Below are 20,490 nucleotides of genomic sequence, written 5' to 3'. Positions count from 1 at the left end.
TTTTTATGTCTATCACTTCTCTTTTCTTATTGTCTTCTTTAATGTTATTATTCTTTAATGTTACTCCTAACATAACAAAGTCATGTATTTATCATTAATTGTAAATTTTGTTTAAATAATAATTTTGTATAATTCACTAATATATATTTTTCTATACACAATAAAATATAATATAAAATATTATATTTTCACATCTTCCTTTTTAATCGATTATTTTTAAAAATAACGTTATTAAAGTTACTTTGCGCACAAACATATCCTCAAAAAATATATCTTTTCTTTTCTTACTACTATTTTCTTTTCTTTATATATATATATATATATATAAATAATTTAGTCAAAAAAATATGGATAACTAGATAAATAGATGATTAAATTGTACTTAATGTTTACATGATTGTCATATGTCATTTTAGTATAGAAATTGAAATTATTTTTCTAAATTTAATTTTTATATATATATATATATATAATCTTTAAATAACATTTAAATAAAAATTGATCCATAATTTTCTATCTCTTTATTTTTATATTAATATGTTTATTTAATTTGATATTTATTTATTTATTTGGGACATTTCTTTACCATCTTAAGTATTGTTTTCAATTCAACTTATTTAATAAAGAAATAATTTTAATTCAATTAAGTGTATATCATACTATTTGCTTAAAATATTTTTTTATATTTTATTTACTATAATAATTTTAATTCACTAACAATTATATTTTAATAATTAATTTTCATATGAGTATTCGATCAACTCAATTTGAAGTACAAAGATATGCATCAACCTAAACAATCCTGATGTTGCAAAGTTTAAGTAGGATAAAATGAACCTATTTCTTTTTTTATTTTATTATACTCATTTTGTAATATTTAACAAATAAAATCGTTAGATTATTCTAATTCTTTGATTGATGTAATTAAAAAAATTATAAATTTTATTCTAAATAACTACTTTATAAAAATAATGAAGCAACATCAAATAAAAGAACTATCTTTTTTCAAGTTTTAGCAACATTGATCTTGATATAAGAATATAAAAAAGTTTACATCTTTTAATTATTTTTAATTAAAAATAAAAAAAACAAAAAGATATTGTTAGTTTTTTGTTTTAAAATAAAAGATATTATTATTATTATAGGATAAATTTATTAACTTTTATAATATTTTACTTAAAAAACTTATATCAACAAATAATGATAATTTGCGGATAAATGATAACATAATAATTGTGTGAGAGTTAAATTCTAATTATAATTAAATTTTGACTATGAAATATATAGAAGTGATTGCTACGGTAGGGAGGAAATCGAGAGCGAGGGTACTAAATACTATTTCTAAACTTTTCTTAGGTCATAATAAATAAACTGTTATCTTCATCTTCAATGCCTCAATCACGAACCTTGGTGTTGTCTTTGGAATCTGCAATTGTGGTAGCATAGAAAGAAGCCGCAATTGGAAATTTTCATCAAGTTTTGTTTGTGTTGCGTTGCGTTGCGTTCACCCTGAATTCTCATAACGTGGGACGCAGTGGGTCCTTCTCTCTCAAACCCCATAGGCCATAACCACGTCTGAAACTTTCAATCAATTATTATTTTTATTTATTCAAATGTGTTCGGATTAGAATTAGATTAGAAAGAATATTCTCAAAAATTCATCATAATTGCCTCCGCACATTCCAATCGAATATTCTCGTATTGGCGGCTCTTTATTTTAAGTTTCATAAGTCGGTACCCAACATGTACTTATTCCTTAACGTGCCAGACTCAGATCTCTATTTAAGAATGTTTCGGGAAAATTCATAGCTACCATATCTCTTTCATCAATTTTTCCGAAATTAAGAAAACAAGACATACCTTATAGATTGGATCATAATTTGAACGTTTGTGACATAAATTGGATCAACATTAACTTGCAAGTTTTGATGTTTTAAATGCTCGGAGACAGATTTTATTGTATAGTAATAGTAATTCTTCTCGGATTGCTTGAGGTAGAAGAGAACTTTATTTGTATGGTAAATTTTTGTAGGCTCGATCAGGATTGTCTCTAGTAGAAGATATTAATATGCAAGCGGTGGGGAGGCTTGGCAGCTTCATCAGCCGCGGTGTCAACACCGTTTCAGGGACGTTCCTCCCTTTCGGTGGCGCGGTGGATATTGTTGTGGTTCAGCAGAAGGATGGGAGCTTCAAATCCTCTCCATGGTATGTAAGATTTGGGAAATACCACAAGGTTTTTAAGGAAGAGGAGAAGGAAAAGATAGAGGTTCATGTCAGTGTCAACGGTGTAGAACCTGATTTCAACATGTATTTGAACCGTAATGGGGAAGCTATTTTCCTCCATCATGCAGATACACAAGAAGAAGAAGAAGAAGAAGAGGAGGAGGAGGAATCTACGCTTTTTGGTGGTGAAAGTGAAACTGATGATATCACATCACCGAGTGGTAGGAGGCATTTCAAGTCCAAAAGTTGGAACTTTGATTCACCAGACAAGTCAAATTCAGATGCTAAGGTTGTTGTGGGAAGGACTAAGTCTCGCCGTGCCCGAATTCTTGGGCTTGTGTCAAGGTCTTTGAGAGGGGAAGGTGGAGATGGTGATGTGAATGGGGTGGATTTGAGGGAGCGTGCCGAGATTGCAGCCAAGTTGTTGGAGCTGAAGTGGTCCACCAATCTCAATTTTGATCATAAACTACCTTGTAGGGATAGGAAGAAGACTAGGGGTGATGCCTTGGACAACGGTTTGCCTTTACCACCGCGTAAAATGAAGGAGGAAGCTCGTTCTTGCAGTGATCAAGATGGCATCAGTTCCAAGCCTGTGTTTAATGAGATGTTGTGCCCTGCAAGTGCAGGATGTGGAGATGTTCGTGTCCATGCTCAGGAGGTCTTGCATGCTGCAACTCTAATGCTACCTGAGGTAAATGATGCTAAATTCTTTTTGCTAATTTTGTTATTAGAGCTTTTACATGGCAATAATAACAAAAGTATTATTTCACTAGCCGAGGTCGGTTATATTTGTCTACTTTGAATAAATTTCTCTTTAAGTACTTACTACAAAATAACATAAAAATGAATTATCTGAGGGAAAATGAATTGAATTTTTAATAAAAAAATTAAAATCAATTTATGTAACTCAACTTTTGCCTTATTTGCCTTTTCTGTTAGCATTTATGAACTTAATAAAGGTCGACATTTTCTTGTCTTATAAAATTCTTAACAATAGGGTTTCACTATCGAAAAGCTCTTGTAAGCTAGATGCTGATCATGAGTCTAAATGTAACAAGGAAAAGTGTGAAGGGTGTTTTTAGTTTTGTTTGAAACTGATATGGTATAGTTCTAGTTTAGGTTGCACAAAGTGAGGAACTCACTAAGAATTCTGACATTGGGAGGCCAGCAATAAAGGCCTCTGAGTTACATTCTCAGCAAAGAGATTGTTCCCATTCTGGTAGGAGTGATGCCGGGGATGTTGTAAAAACACCAAAGTTTCGAAAATCTCAAACTATCAATCTTGGTCGAAGAGATTTAGTTAAGAAGGTTAGTGCTAATACTCCAACGTCTGAACAGCTAGCATCCTTGAATCTGAAGGAAGGGAGGAACACAATAACCTTCAGTTTCCCTACGGTTAAGGGGAAGCAGCAGGTTAGCAATCAATAAATTTCTTCAATTTTATTTCAAGTGCGCAAGGCTTACTTTCCATTTACATTTATTCTGTTTCTTTTATTGATACTTTTAATTTTTTTTTTATTTGTCTTACTATCAGGTTGATGCTCACATGTATTTGTGGAAATGGAACACTCGTATAGTGATATCAGATGTAGATGGGACAATTACAAGGTGAGGACACATCTTACTGAAAAGGAAACTGTTTTCCAAATACATATTGTACTACTATGACAGAGTTATGGTCAATATTTATTCTGTTAATAGTGTCTTGCTTTTTTCATTGCTAATTTGATCTAGCAAATAAAGATACTTCATACTTGGTATCTACCAAAAAGTGCTACTCAGCAATCTTGCTGAAGTACCAACACTGAGTGAATCAACGGCTCAACCTCAATCAACCGTACTTTTTGTGTCCTGTTATCACTGAAAGAAAACTAGACAAGAGGGACTCTGTCTCTCTCTGAAGTGCATGTTTAGTTTATAGTACCGATGGTATACCAAGATCAGGGCCATATGTTTGTTCTGTTGTTTGCTGCTGTGTTCAAAGACCATACAAATCTTATTCCATTTTTTTTCCTTTTGGTTGCCATTTTGTTTTACGTCCTGTCCTATGACTTATTCAAACTTGGCATGTTCATTACAAAATATATAAGGTAAACACAGTACAAGCATGAACTTGGTATATATTAGTATTTTTTTAATGTTATATATTAGTATTTTTTTAAAATGCACTTGCCTGTGTATTTTTCACTTTGGTCACCAAACTTTGGCTTACATGTTCCTTAAATGTTTCCTTCTTAGTGATCAGGCTTGTAGGTATATTTGTTTACCTAGGGCGTGGACTCATTCACTTGCATGCTAAGTTTTCTGTTTAATAAACTTATGTTTGAAGGCAAGTTAGACACGCAAAAGTTAGAGTTCCTATTAATTTCTTCTCAAGATGAACTTTGTGAGGCACACTCTAATGTATAATAGGACTTTGTAGAAGGAATATATTTAACCCTTATATATATATATATATATATATACCTTAACTGTCATTCATTGTGAGGGATATTCGGATTGATTGTTTGTTAAACTGTTAATTGGGCTAGACAAACCAGATAAAGAATGTGATGGATGTGAATTTATTATAAGCAGATAAAGAATCATCGTTGTATTAATCCATTATAGTCGTGATGGATGTAAAGTTGGTAAATATAATCTACTACTTTCACTATTATTATTAGTATACCTGTAGGGTTAAATTGATTGACAATTTATGACATGTTATTATGGAAATTTGATGGCTGTAGACTTGTAGTGTCATCTTGGTTAAATTTTAGCTGAGCAGAATTCAAACTGCATAAATAATAGTAAGCAAGAAAGTAACTAGGCAGAGGATGGAGTACAATAGTATACCTGTAGAAGTTTGAATTTCATTTCTCCTAGCTGCAAACATTTATAATTATAACATCTAGATATTTGCCTATTAGTTTCCACACCTTTTCTTTTCATTTTTGCTCTTGATTTAATTCTACTCGATGGTTTGATAATGTTAAACTCTTCGTTTTATTTTATGCCTTACAGGTCAGATGTTCTAGGTCAATTCATGCCTTTAGTAGGAATCGATTGGTCACAGACAGGAGTTGCTCATTTATTCTCAGATATCAAGGTTTGTCCACCTTGCGCGTGTGTTTAGGTGTTTTGAGATTACTACAACATGAAAATAGAATGTTCTGTAGTTAAATCTTGAATACATTGATTACACATCACTGTTTTTATATCAGCATTGTTTTTGGACAGGTGGCCACAAAACTAATAATCAATTGCTTTTTCTGTTAAGGCCACAAAATTCATGAATTCTATTTTACGCGCTCATTCATTCTAATGATCAATTAATTGTCTCGAGAGTTTTAGGATATAAACTGTCCATTACCCTGCCTATAGCAACTATCTTTTGTGTGAGTGGTATGGAATTTTCTCTTGTCTAATACACACTGTACAGGGAAATGGCTACCAGCTACTTTTTCTCAGTGCTCGTGCAATATCTCAGGCCTATCATACCAGACAATTTCTATGCAACCTTAAGCAGGTGATAAATAAGTTTCAAATCAATATTAATTGTTATGGACTAAACAAGACGAAAAAAAAAAGAAAGCAGTTTACATCCTCTTATTCCTTTTGTTATGATGCAGGATGGGAAACTTTTACCAGATGGCCCTGTTGTTATATCCCCTGATGGACTCTTTCCTTCTCTATATCGAGAAGGTAACTTAGTTTTTATTTATTTATTGTATGAAAATGGTTGCGGATGAGAAGAGGCTACCCCATTTCAAGTTCATGACATACTATAAGCGTTAGTGATAGGTTTACAGTAGTGATAGTTTTATGTGTAGCCAATGCTTTGAGTCTGGAACACCTTGATCATGATGCTTTTATAATATTTGGGACTATGACAAATTTCTTCTTTGTTTTCCAGTTATCCGGAGGGCTCCTCATGAGTTCAAGATTGCATGTTTAGAGGTTAGGTTCCCACTAAACTAAAATTGACAAAATTTATTTTTTTCCACTATGGTCATATTATTAAACATAAGTGGAATTTTAATGCTTCCAGGACATTAAGGCACTTTTTCCTCCAGATTGGAATCCGTTCTATGCTGGTTTTGGAAATAGGGATACCGATGAAGTCAGTTACCTTAAGGTTGGAATCCCAAAAGGAAAAATATTCATCATTAATCCCAGGGTATGTATTAGTATTTTGAAACAAATAAATGATAAAAGTACCTGAATTGTTTATAGTTTGCAAAACTTCTATTCTCATTTCTGAGTTTTCACTTTTCAGGGAGAGATTGCTGTAAACCGTCGTTGTTTTGACACAAAATCATATACTTCTCTGCATTCTCTGGTGAATGGAATGTTCCCCCCTACAAACTCATCTGAACAGGTTTAATTCTGAAGGAACTTTCTCTAAAAAAATTCCCTACAAACTCCTAAGGATTTGTCTGTGATGTACCTTATTTTTTGGCCTTGTTCATGCTGAATATTGGTGCAGGAGGATTTTAATTCATGGAATTACTGGAAGTTACCTGAGACCTCTTCTGCTACAAATATTTGAAAGGGTCTTTTGGCATTTATCTTGTTCTGGTGCGAATGGATGTGCTGCTCCTAGAATTATATAGGTAAACTTGAATATGTTTAGTCTTCAGTAGGATTTTTAATTTGAGTGATAATATACATGATATCTTTCCTATGGTTATTAACTTGAGTTCTTCCTTTTATTAATCAGATTTTCGAAGTTGACTAGGAAAATATGTCTTTAAACTTATCTAGAATAATCTGTTTGATATTTCTGTTTGGTGTGTACTGTGTAGTATGACTAGTGTTGAAGATGCAATGCAACAAATTTAGAACTTAGATCATTGAAGATGGTTTTCAAGTCCTAATGTCCTGGACCTCTTCATGTAACCGATTAGCACTGTGTAACTAAGCTCAATGACAACAGCATCAATCTGTGGAATTCGATGTACATAATACATTTTGCACGCGTGCTTCCTGCTTCAGAATTACAACTTCTTCCTAGTCCATGGTGTGACATCAGATACCAATATTGTTTTCTTATTTGTACGGTTTGTTGTAGTGATTAATTTCACTCGATTGTCATGGATATTGCAATAAAAAAATCGTATGATGAGAATCCCATAAGTTTTTTTAACATCTTTCTCTTCTCATTATCAATATGAGTGGCTTCACCTTGCATGTATGTAATCTTGAATGATTCTCTCTACAATTTCATTTTCTCAACATGTAAACGAATGAGCATATGCTCATGTAAAAATTCAATAAAGGAACTAAGGTTGTATGCTTAAAGCATTAAATGAAAAATATCTTTCTATTTTGAAAATCCAACAATAGTATGATTATTGATAGAAAAATATGTAAGAATCAACTAATCATAATAATTGATTTAAGATCCGATATGTCTGACCCACACTTGACTGTAGGTCTCAGATGATACTTGTAGAAACTTTGAGGCTCAAGTTAGTGAAAATTTTAACAGAGTAACAACATAATAGGATGGAGGAGAATGAGATAGGTGGATGTGATTAGAGTTCTAGTATTATAGTTGACATTGAGGATAGTGGCAGTTACTAATGGTATCGGATTAATTTGTTTTGATAACAATTTGATTCTTCATCCAGATTTGGTTTTCCTCTCTTTGAGTTTAATTTTACCTCCAACCTTCCAATCAAACTAAATGCCAATTAATTTCGTGGCATAAATATTATAAGCTGTTGTTGTTATATATAATTATATATACTAGTTTCCAATAAATATTATTTAGTATATAACAGCTTATAATTAGTATACAAATCGACTTTTTATTCGTCATTATTATCAAAAAACGCATTGTCTTTGATATTATTGATAATGTAGTAATTATATTATTTATATAATATTTTATAGTATCATTTATTTTTTTTATCTTTTAATTTTCATATTATCACGCACTTTTCCATTCTTTTTCTTATTTTTTTTAGTGTGCATTTTTTTTATAAAAAAGATGTAATTTCTCTATTGATATTACATTTTGAATTCTGTGCATCTTTAATTCCTGAATGGGATCGATGATGGGAATCATCTACATCTATATATAGTTTTCACATGACTCGTGAGCTTATTATGATAATAATAATAATATTAAAAAAACATCTATTAATTGATAATTTAATAAATGTAAATTATATCACTACAATATTTTTTTTTAAAAAAAAACATCTATCGATTGATAATGATTCAAAAGCCAAAACAAAGTTCCAAAAGCCAGATAACTATCTACTTTGTGATTCTGACGTTGAAGTGGTTCTCTGCAAACTGTACAAGGTTTATGAATTCGTTTTCATCAATGAAACCGTCGTGGTCGGTGTCTGCATACTTCAACACCTTGTGGCTCTTCCACGAAGCAAAGAGACCAACAGTGAGCTTGAAAGCTTCATGCAATTCGTCTTTGCTGATTCGACCATCTTTGTTTGTGTCAAATGATGTCTTCAGCCACTGCTTGAACTGCTTCAGATTCATCACGCGCTTCCCATCACTCGTTACATTACGATCCATAAATGCCATGTTCTCACCACCAGCGTCAATGAATTTTGCTGTGTGATCGTGTACGTTGTTGAATCTGTGGACGTTCATTCATCTAGTGGGTTTTGAATTTATATATGTTGCTCCATTGCTCCGTCTCATTGAGTATGATAAACATGCGGCAAGATAATATATAGTTTCATTGAGTATGATAAACAAGCAGCAAATATAATAGTGTTTCCAATGGGCATGTACGTGAAGTATATAAACTTATTCATTGGTTTTCTTTAGGGGAGAATAAGGATCCCTTTTACACTTTTTGTTTTGAAAAAATATTCATACACATAGTGAGATACAGAAAGAGAAGAGATAAATGAAAGCATAGATGACAAATGCAAATAGAACTTGCTACCGATTCAAAATAAATATGTTAATGGATAGTACGGTACTCGTATTTATGGGAATTTGTAATATAGAATTACTTACTACCAGGAAAGTTTGATATAAAGACCGAATTTAGAGACGAAATAGTTTCCTGAGTCAGAGACAAAGTTTAACCAGCGGAGAAGTTAAAAGTTATTTTTTTAGACACAGAAAACTCGTCTCTATCTGCTTTCGTCTCTATGTCCGTCTCTAAATGTTTGAAACATTAGTGAAGATGGATGTTCGAAACAAAAGAATTCATTGACAAATTTTAAGTAATTCATCTCTAACTCTGTCTCTAGTTATCAATTTAATAAGGGGTGATCAATCTGTCTCATGTAAAGATGGGACAGAAACATCCGTCTCTAAATAAATTTTTTCTGGAAGTTGTTCTTAGAGACAGAAATATCCGTCTCTATAGCGACTTAAATGATCAAAATTATACAAAATAATTTGTTTTTAATTTTATTATAAATATATTTTAAATTTATTTATTTTTAACATAAATATATGTTTCAAAATTTAAAAAATATTTTAAATATAAATATGCATTTTAAAACTATTTTAAATTTATTTTTTAACAAATACTTACATATATACTTGTGGATATTTGCCAAAATTTATATAATTCGTAGATATTTACTTAATAAATACTCGTACAGGTATGAGGTAAGTACAAGACAAATTTTTATTAACTTGTACAGGTGACAAGGAGTTACTAAAATTGAAGGATATGATCTGCGATAAAATTGATATCTTATTATGCAAGTCAAAAATTATAAATATAAATTAGTTACTGATTTTTTCCAATATTAAATTAAATGTTTTGACCTTAGCTCAATTGGTAGAGTGGAGGACTCTAGTTGGTATCAAATATTAAATTAAATGTATGAAAGATTATCCAATGGTTGGATCATCTTAACAAAATATAAATCGAAAGTTATTTTCTTACAAATAGTGAGAAAGATAAAAATAAGAAAAAGAGAGAACAAAATTAATACTCATTTTTGTTGTTCAAAGTATGTTTTAATAAATTTGGCAGCACATTATATGCTACTAGGTTACTAGCTGTATACCAACAAATCCAGCACATCATAAGCAATTAATAATAATTTAATCCGTCAAATTTGAGGAGCATCTTCTCCTTTCTCTCCTTCATGCATGGCTGCATCTTTATTTTATATATTCTGTTAGGCTATTTAACAACCGGCGGTGAGACAGTGAACTTTGTTTTGGGTTGCTGTTTTCTCTTGTCTTACAGTTATATATAATTAGTATAGGTCATTGACTATTGAATAGTAGGTTAATGAGTGACTGACGAAAAAAAAATAGAATATATTCCAGTAGAACATCATATCGATCTAATTAATAAGTTTTTTAGATGATTTTTAGCAAAATCCGAAACATATTAACTATAAACAAAAATATTTGGAAATATCTGTAGAATTTTTTAAGTAAATAAATGTTACTAACAGATAAGAATATATATATATATATATATATATATATATATATATATATATATATATATATATATATATATATATATATATATATATATATTTGACAGGAACATATAAGAATAATAAGACTTGTGTTTTAGTCCTCCTTTATATATTATGTAATCAATTCATATAGATTTTGTAACGTAGCTTCTAAACAATTAAGGAGGCAAAAATGGAAGGTTAAGGAGAATGGATGGAGAATATTATTTGAATGCGAGATGAGTTAATTTGTCTTCATTAAATGTAGGAAGTAGTAATAGAGTGATTACTTATGTTAGTGTTCGATCAGTCTGGGAGATATATATGCTAATATTGAAGGTGCAAATGCTTTTACTTGGAAGGTTGTACTCACAATCTAACACCGGCAAAGAAAAATTTGGCAAAGCAAGGCATAATTCAAATAGACGAGATTAGGTATCCTTGTTGCGGCTAGGAATAAGTAAACATTGCAATATATATTCATTGAATGCAAAATTTTCACTAAGATGTGAACACAATTTTTGTGTTGGTTAGGAATTTATTTTTGTTGCAACTATATATAACTGAAAATAAAGTTCCTGGGCAACTCATTCGTTACACTATAATGTAATCTTCATGAATATAAGGTCAGGAATTAGGTAATTTTTATTTCAGTTTATTTTTTTTGAATGTGGACAGAATCCTAGAGTTAGTAAGAACAGAGATCTTGGGCTTGAATGAAAGGCAAATTGACCACGTTTAAGTACTGCTTAAGCTGATACTCAGATCATGTATACACTTTCTTCTGCGAGCATATATGAAAGGGAAAGGTTTGATTTAGATTAGATTTGATCGATGCATGCTAATACTTTGGAATATGTTGTGTTAGACCTTACTTTGGAATATGTTGTGTTAGAGCTGAGTACTCTCTGTACTCGGTTTGTTAATAAATTCATGTGATCTTGTGAGGAACGTTAACTCAAGTAACAACCCATAACTTTTTAAAATTAATTTTAAAATTTCAAACTTTTAATACACGACAAAAAGTTTATTCCGTCTTAGACTATGCAAACTTTTAATCTCTAAAACGTTGTTAAAATATGCAGAAATAATACAAGTAATTGAAGTAAAAAAACGTTGCTAGCTAAGAGAATAAAAACACTCAACTGAAATATTTATCTCCCGTATAATATCTCAATCAACAACAACAGCAAACATACAAGCTAGACATGTTGTCATAAAAACAAAAAGTTAGACATATTTTTTTTATGGGCAAAAAAAAAAACATCGTTATTAATGATAAAAGCCACACTAGGAAGCTATAAGATATATTCCTCCCAGGCCAAAGCTAGAAAAAAGAAAGAGAACATGTAGTCATGGAAATAAACTACACTTCCAGAAAAACAAAACAAAGACACCTCACAAGAAAAACCGAATTACAAGTCCATCCATCATCCCTTTAGAATTGTTGTAACATTGGATCCAACAATAACTATCTTCCTGCGAGGTCTACCATTACTATATGAATTACATCCTCCAAGTTATAAGCTTTTCAAGCATAAATCCAGTAATACAGTCCACTCATACATAGAACAAGAGAAAGAGTTCATTTTACCCGTCAACCAACTCCACGATCTCATCTTCAATTGCATGCATAACATAAAATTGAAACTTTAATTTGAACCGGAATAGAGGGTATTCAATAATTCTTATATATGTTTCTAACAACAACAATGCCAAGCAGCCCAACAAGGCCAAAATTAAATAAAATAAATTTCACTTGGCAGCATGGATTAATTAATAAAAATGAGATCACCTTACACATTCATTCTAAGGAGGAAGAATTCCATTTATTATTAGAATATCGATTCGGGACAGAGAAAAATCAAGAAACAAAAGGAGTGGGGAATTATGAACACTCCCCTTAATTAATTTCCCACTGTGTAACCCTATTTTTCAAGAGCGTATTTGACCTTGCCATCGTGGTCAACACAGGGAATTTGGCCCCAAGCTGTTGGAAAGCTAACTGATTCTAAATTGAATAAAAATATATTTAAAAAAAATCAGGACTGATTCTAAATTTAATTATGGTATTAAACAAATCTGTAAAATATCTAATTGCAGTATCTATAAATCTGAATAATATATTAACAAATCTTCACCATATCATAACAAATTTGCACGATATTGTAACAATTACTTTTTCTGTTTTTTACTTTACCATAACAACAATACATTACTTTTCATATTAAAATACTTTTAATGTACGAGCGACACTATAGCAGAAATTAATACAAACCACTATATAATGTATTCTAATATTCTTTGAGCTAGCCCAACTATAAACCAACACGTTAATGCTTATTAAGCCATGACACCAAGCTTCCCTGATTTCTTGTTCCCTTTGATCTAATTTTCATGCTCAGGAATATTTTAATTATTGAAAAGATTGAAAGGGAAGCGGGTTCTGATTAAGATCATAGCGGGAAATAAAATCAATTATATGACTGGGAGACTCAAGTTACTGAGAATCAATTTGGTTTCATGTCGGGAAGGTCGACCATGGAAGCAATTTATTTATTACGGCGGGTGATGGAGCAATATCGCATGGCCCAACAAGACTTGCACTTGATTTTTATTGACTTGGAGAAAGCGTATGATAGAGTGCCTAGAGAGATTTTGTGGAAAGCTTTAGAGAAGAAAGGGGTTAGGGTTGCATATATTCGAGCTATCCAAGATATGTATGATAGGGTATCGACTAGTGTTAGGACACAGGGTGGAGAGTCAGACGATTTTCCCATCACAATTGGTTTACATCAAGGGTCAACCCTTAGCCCCTATCTTTTTACCTTAATTCTGGATGTCCTCACGGAACAAATCCAAGAGATAGCGCCGAGATGCATGCTTTTTGCAGATGACATAGTCCTCCTTGGAGAGTCGAGGGAGGAGTTGAATGAGAGGTTGGAAACTTGGAGACGAGCTCTAGAAACACATGGCTTTCGCCTAAGCAGAAGCAAATCGGAGTATATGGAATGTAAGTTCAACAAAAGAAGGAGGGTTTCTAACTCAGAGGTGAAAATAGGAGACCATATTATCCATCAAGTCACACGGTTTAAATATCTTGGGTCTGTAATACAGGATGATGGGGAAATTGAAGGGGATGTGAATCATCGCATTCAAGCAGGATGGATGAAATGGAGAAAAGCATCGGGGGTGTTATGTGATGCAAAGGTACCGATCAAGCTAAAGGGAAAGTTTTATCGGACTGCGGTAAGACCGGCGATTTTGTACGGAACAGAATGTTGGGCGGTCAAGAGCCAACATGAGAATAAAGTAGGTGTAGCGGAGATGAGGATGTTGCGGTGGATGTGTGGTAAGACTCGACAGGATAAAATTAGAAACGAAGCTATTAGAGAGAGGGTTGGAGTAGCGCCTATTGTAGAGAAGATGGTGAAAAATAGACTTAGGTGGTTTGGGCATGTAGAGAGAAGACCGGTAGACTCTGTAGTGAGGAGAGTAGACCAGATGGAGAGAAGACAAACAATTCGAGGCAGAGGAAAACCCAAAAAGACTATAAGAGAGGTTATAAAAAATGATCTCGAAATTAATGGTTTGGATAGAAGTATGATACTTGATAGAACATTATGGCGGAAGTTGATCCATGTAGCCGACCCCACCTAGTGGGATAAGGCGTTGTTGTTGTATATGAAAACAAATATTGTTGTAAACCCTTTTGGTAACCTTGTTGCTTCAGAAGTTCAAGTATATAATTTATTAAAAAAGAAGAAGTTCCATTATAATTAATTAATAAAGTTAATAAATTTTAGCTTAATCGTGAATACGGAACAAAATATTTAATTTTAAACATAATAAAAAATTGATTTTATTCATTTTATTATCATTATATCTAAGCGTTTTTGTCGACAAATCTGATTGAAGTAAGGGTAAGATCTTACAAAGACTATCGGGATAGGATTCGAATTTCGAACACTAGAAGTCTACATTAAAAGAGCTCTTACAAAGACTTGAAAGCTTCACGATCGATCACCTTGTCAGTTAATAATGGTAAATTCGATTTGCTACTTTTTCTAGGTTTATTTTTGTCGAATTCAATTACATTGAAATGGTTTCAATGTTTAATTGACACCAAAAGATGCTTTCTCTGTGTGATGGTGTTGAGTTTTGAATCTTATGATCTAGTTTTGTTCATTTTATTTTTCTCTTATTCAAGTGATTTGTATGCTATTGTGTTTCTTGTATTGGGATAGGATATCTTTTGTGTCCCAAGGATGTTTCCATAGGTAAGACATGTTCTTCACTATCTTGTTATATACTGGTTGTGTTTGGGAATCTCTTTTGGTTCTCATTTTGGTTTCTTATTAGTAGTGGATGAATCAAGCCTTGGGAAGTCAAAAGCAAGATGTGTGCGCATTTCTTCAAGAGCTGAACTATGCAGAGAAAGCAAATTAATATTGTAGAGTAGTCTCCTGGATAATATTTAATTTCTATCATGTGGTTTACGTGACATTTAATCTCTTCATATATATATGCTTCTTGCCGGGGAAAAAAATACAAAAATAATTAAAGTGAACTCTTTTTACAATAAGAAATATGCTCATTAATTACAAAAAAAATCTTAGCTAAACACATTAGTTTTAGATTAAGTACTACAGAATTAGCCTGAGCTAAAAATATAAACTTTTAATAGGTCAAATTACAATTGTAATTCATTTTTAATTTTTATATTGCAATTTTTATTTTTATTTTATTTTTTTTCTTCTTCTACAAGTTTAGTCCTCAAAGTTTTAAAAAATATACAATTTTCATCTTATTCTTAGTTTAAGATACATTGATCATTTCACTTATCAATTGACTATAATAATGTTGTGTCAGTATTGTGATGAGGTTGAAATTAACTTTTAACAATAAAAAATAATTTAATTCATTAGTATATATATATATATATATATATATATATATATATATATATATATATATATATATATATATATATATAAATAAAAGAAATAAACATACGTAAAATTGAGAATTAAAAAAAAATTATAAATCTTCTAAAATTTAATAACTACAAATAAAAAAAGAATATCAAAATTACAAATTAAGAATTAAAGTAGACTACAATTGTAATTTAGTTAATTTTTAATTAGCCGGATGAATAAACCTGTAGACTATGTGGCTAATAGGCTTAAAATTTTTTACATTGTCTAATATTATTGTGAATTTTTAGTCCAAACCATTAAGTTAGTGACTTAAGACTAAATTGGCGAAGCTCGCAGTTTAGCCTGTAAAGATTAAAAATTAAAAGTTACTATTCGATGGGCACTTCCAATATCTTGCAATTAATTATTTTTCTTTCAGCTAAGAATTTTTTGGTGTATTTGGACTTAAAATATTTTTTCATGTTTTGTTGTCAAGACATTAAGAATTTGATATTTGGTAGGTTTATTTGGACTTTAAGTTGTTAAGACATTAATACTTTGATGTTTTAGTTAGAATGTGAAAGCCTTGATATGTTAAGACTTTGATATTTTATTTAAAATGTTTAATGTTTTATTTAATCTCGTATATGTTTCTTTTTATAATGCTTAGTGTTGGACATTTTAGTGTAATTGATTTCTTTATTATGTTAAAATAAGAGTGCACGCTTATTTTAATATAATAATGAGATGTTCGGTTTAGGCAAATGTTGGAAGTTACATGGAAGTTACTAAAACTTCCATCAACGGTTAGAAGTTACATGAAAATTACTAAAACTTCCATCAACGGCAATTTTTAAAAATAAATAACTTCCATCAACCGCGAAAAACCACCTGTTCTTTGATTATAAATAATCATCCTGGTTCAGAAAGCATAACATGTGAAAAACATACAAGACCAAAAACAAAACTCTTGAATTATAATCTTCTGATTTTATCCGATTGAACAATTTTGGTTGAACCCCGAAATTTGATTCAATCTGAAAGTGTTTATACACGACTTCAGATTTATCCAGGATTATCTCGATTTTCAAAATTAACCAACAAAAGATTGAATCAAATCTTTCGAGATGACGAACGATAGTTCGAAGATGACAAGCAAGTTTGCGAAGTTGGACAAGTTTGAAGGGCAGGATTTCAGAAGATGGCAGAAGAAGATGCACTTTCTCTTGACAACATTGAATGTGGTGTATGTGCTGAGTACACCGATGCCAGTGTATATGGAAGACGAAACTCTGGATCAAACAAGGAAGCGTTCGAAATGGGAGAACGACGATTACATTTGTCGTGGACACATTCTGAATGGTATGTCTGACTCTCTCTTTGATATTTATCAAAATGTTGAGTCTGCTAAAGAATTATGGGACTCTCTTGAATCCAAGTATATGGCAGAAGATGCCTCAAGTAACAAATTCTTAGTTAGTAATTTCTTTAATTACAAAATGATTGATTCGAGGCCTGTTATGGAGCAATATAATGAACTGTTGCGGATTTTGGGTCAGTTTACTCAACATGATTTGAAAATGGATGAATCCATTGCAGTTTCATCTATAATTGATAAACTGCCTTCTTCTTGGAAAGACTTCAAGCATACCTTGAAACATATGAAGGAAGAGTTGACTTTGGTTCAACTCGGTAGTCATTTCATGATTGAGGAGTCGTTGAGGGCTTAGGAAATTGACAAAGTCAATAATAAAACCGTAGCAGGTTCCTCTTCCGTTAATATGGTAGAGGAAAGTGGAACAGTTAAGCAAAATTACAATGCTAAAGGTAACAAACGAAAATTTCAAGGAAATAAGAACAAAGGTCCAAACAAACAGACAAAATTGTCATGTTGGAAGTGTGGGAAACCTGGTCATTTAAAGAGGGATTGCCGGGTGTTCAAAGGAAAGAACAAGGCTGGTCCAAGTGGGTCTAATGATCCTGAAAAGCAACAAGGTCAGATTGTAGTGAATAATTTTAATTCGAATACGAATTCAAATTATGTATCACTAATATCTGATGCATTCTATGTGCAGGATGATGACGTTGCTTGGTGGTTTGATTCGGGAGCAACAAGCCATGTGTGCAAAGATCGTCGTTGGTTCAAGGAATTTAGACCAATCGATGATGGCTCTATTATGAAGATGGGCAATGTTGCAACTGAACCAATCCTAGGATTAGGTTGTGTGAATTTAGTTTTTACTTCTGGAAAAAAGTTTGTATTTGGATAATGTCTTATTTGTACCTGGTATTCGTAAGAACTTATTGTCTGGTATGGTTTTAAATAATTGTGGTTTCAAGCAAGTACTTGAAAGTGACAAGTACATCTTGTCAAGACATGGTTCGTTTGTTGGATTTGGTTATCGTTGTAATGGAATGTTTAAATTAAACATTGATGTTCCTTTTGTTCATGAATCTGTTTGTATGGCCTCATGTAGTTCTATAACTAATATGACAAAATAAGAAATTTGGCATGCTAGATTAGGACATGTTCATTACAAAAGATTAAAAGATATGTCAAAAACAAGTATGATTCCTCCTTTTGATATGAACATTGAAAAATGCAAAACTTGCATGTTGACCAAGATCACTAGGAAACCTTTTAAGGATGTTAAAAGTGAGACTAAAGTCTTAGACCTTATTCATAGTGATTTGTGTGATTTGCATGCTACTCCATCATTAGGTCATAAAAAATATCTTGTTACTTTTATTGATGATGCATCAAGGTATTGTTATGTATATTTATTAAATACAAAAGATGAAGCTCTTGATAAATTTAAAATTTATAAGAAAGAGGTAGAACTTCATCAAAATGGGTTAATCAAAACTCTTCGTACGGATAGGGGAGGTGAGTATTATGATCCAGTTTATTTTCGATCTACTGGAATAATACATCAAACTACAGCTCCCTATACACCACAACAGAATGGTGTAGCCGAAAGGAAGAATAGAACCTTGAAAGAAATGGTGAATTCCATGTTATCCTATTCGGGTTTAAGTGAAGGATTTTGGGGTGAGGCTATGTTGACAGCCTGTTACTTGTTGAACCGAATTCCTAACAAAAGGAATAAGGTTACCCCATATGAACTTTGGCACAAAAAGACACCAAATTTGAGTTATCTCAAAATTTGGGGATGTAGGGCTGTAGTCAGGCTTACAGAACCTAAAAGGAAAACCATAGGTGAAAGAGGTATAGATTGCATATTTATTGGATATGCTGAACATTCTAAAGCATATAGATTCTATGTGCTAGAATCTAATGATTCTGTTGCTGTGAACTCGGTTATAGAGTCACGAGATGCTATCTTTGATGAACAAAGGTTTACATCTATACCTAGGCCAAAGGACATGAATTCCATGTCGAAAGTCTCAGTTAATATTGAGGATATACCTTCAACTAGTACTGAAACTAGAAAGAGTACGAGAGTAAGAAAGGCTAAGTCATTTGGTGATGACTTTCAACTCTATTTGGTTGAAGGGTCAAGGAATGATATTGAATTTCAATATCAATATTGCCTTAATGTTGAGGAAGACCCAAAGACTTTTAGTGAAGCAATGGCTTCAAGGGATGCTGTATTCTGGAAAGAAGCAATCCAAAGTGAGATGGATTCCATCATGCAAAATAATACCTGGAAATTGGTTGACTTACCTCCTGGATGTAAGCCATTAGGATGTAAGATGATCTTTAGGAGAAAGATGAAAGTGGATGGTACTGTTGACAAGTACAAAGCCAGATTGGTTATCCAAGGCTTTAGGCAAAAGGAGGGTATTGATTTTTTCGATACATATGCTCCTGTTGCTAGGATATCCACTATTAGACTGTTGTTAGCACTTGCTGCTATCCACAATCTGATGATTCACCAAATGGATGTGAAAACTACATTCTTAAATGGTGAATTGGATGAAGAGATATACATAAAACAACCTGAAGGGTTTGTTATGCCAGGAAATGAAAATAAGGTGTGTAAACTGATGAAATCTCTTTATGGCTTGAAACAAGCGCCTAAGCAATGGCATCAAAAATTTGATGAGGTTGTGTTGTCTAGTGGTTTTGTTATAAACCAAGCAGATAAATATCTATACAGCAAGTTTGATACTCATGGCAAAGGAGTTATCATTTGTCTGTATGTAGACGACATGTTGATCTTTGGTACCGACCAAGATCAAGTTGATGAAACTAAGGCATTTTTGTCTTCTAAGTTTGATATGAAAGATATGGGGGAGGCGAATGTGATCTTAGGAATAAAGATCAAACGTGGAAACAATGGTATTTCCATCTCTCAATCACATTATATTGAGAAGATATTGGAGAAATTTAATTTTAAAGATTGTTCTCCGGTAAGTACTCCCATTGATCCTAACTTGAAGCTATTACCTAATAAAGGTGTAGCAGTGTCTCAACTTGAATACTCAAGGGCGATAGGATCACTCATGTATGCAATGATTAGTACTAGGCCTAATATAGCTTATGCTGTTGCTAAACTCAGTAGGTTTACAAGTAATCCTAGTTCTCATCATTGGTAAGCTATGAATAGAGTATTCAAGTACTTAAAGGGAACCATTGACTATGGTTTGACATATACTGGATTTCCTTCGGTTATTGAAGGTTACTCTGATGCAAGTTGGATAACCAATATGGAGGATTATTCATCCACAAGTGGTTGGGTATTCCTCCTTGGAGGAGGTGCTATCTCTTGGACATCCAAGAAACAGACCTGCATTACAAATTCAACAATGGAATCTGAATTTGTAGCTTTAGCAGCAGCTGGTAAAGAAGCTGAGTGACTAAGAAATCTGATCTATGAGATTCCATTGTGACCCAAACCTATACCTCCCATGTCTATCAGGTGTGATAGTCAGGCAACTTTGGCTAAGGCATATAGTCAAGTGTATAATGGGAAGTC

General features: G+C 32.2%; 1 protein-coding gene across 2 annotated transcripts; it reads left to right on the top strand.

Annotated features, from left to right (window-relative positions):
- Nucleotides 1–1,753: 1,753 nt before the first annotated feature.
- Nucleotides 1,754–7,377, top strand: LOC114392375 (phosphatidate phosphatase PAH2-like). 2 transcript variants are annotated; one of them, XM_028353494.1, is made up of 11 exons: nucleotides 1,754–2,914; nucleotides 3,562–3,636; nucleotides 3,758–3,831; nucleotides 5,230–5,314; nucleotides 5,648–5,734; nucleotides 5,838–5,910; nucleotides 6,122–6,165; nucleotides 6,257–6,385; nucleotides 6,485–6,586; nucleotides 6,695–6,821; nucleotides 7,014–7,377. In XM_028353494.1, exons 1-10 carry the CDS (start codon nucleotides 2,069–2,071, stop codon nucleotides 6,755–6,757), a joined length of 1,578 nt encoding a protein of 525 aa, XP_028209295.1. In that variant the 5' UTR covers nucleotides 1,754–2,068; the 3' UTR covers nucleotides 6,758–6,821; nucleotides 7,014–7,377. The 2 variants fall into 2 exon arrangements, with proteins under 2 accessions (XP_028209295.1, XP_028209294.1); XM_028353493.1 differs by having other exon boundaries at nucleotides 3,343–3,636.
- Nucleotides 7,378–20,490: the final 13,113 nt, after the last annotated feature.

Source organism: Glycine soja, chromosome 17 (assembly GCF_004193775.1).
Source record: "Glycine soja cultivar W05 chromosome 17, ASM419377v2, whole genome shotgun sequence".
Classification (NCBI taxonomy): Eukaryota; Viridiplantae; Streptophyta; class Magnoliopsida; order Fabales; family Fabaceae; genus Glycine; species Glycine soja.
This window is presented reverse-complemented; position numbering and strand designations above follow the sequence as displayed.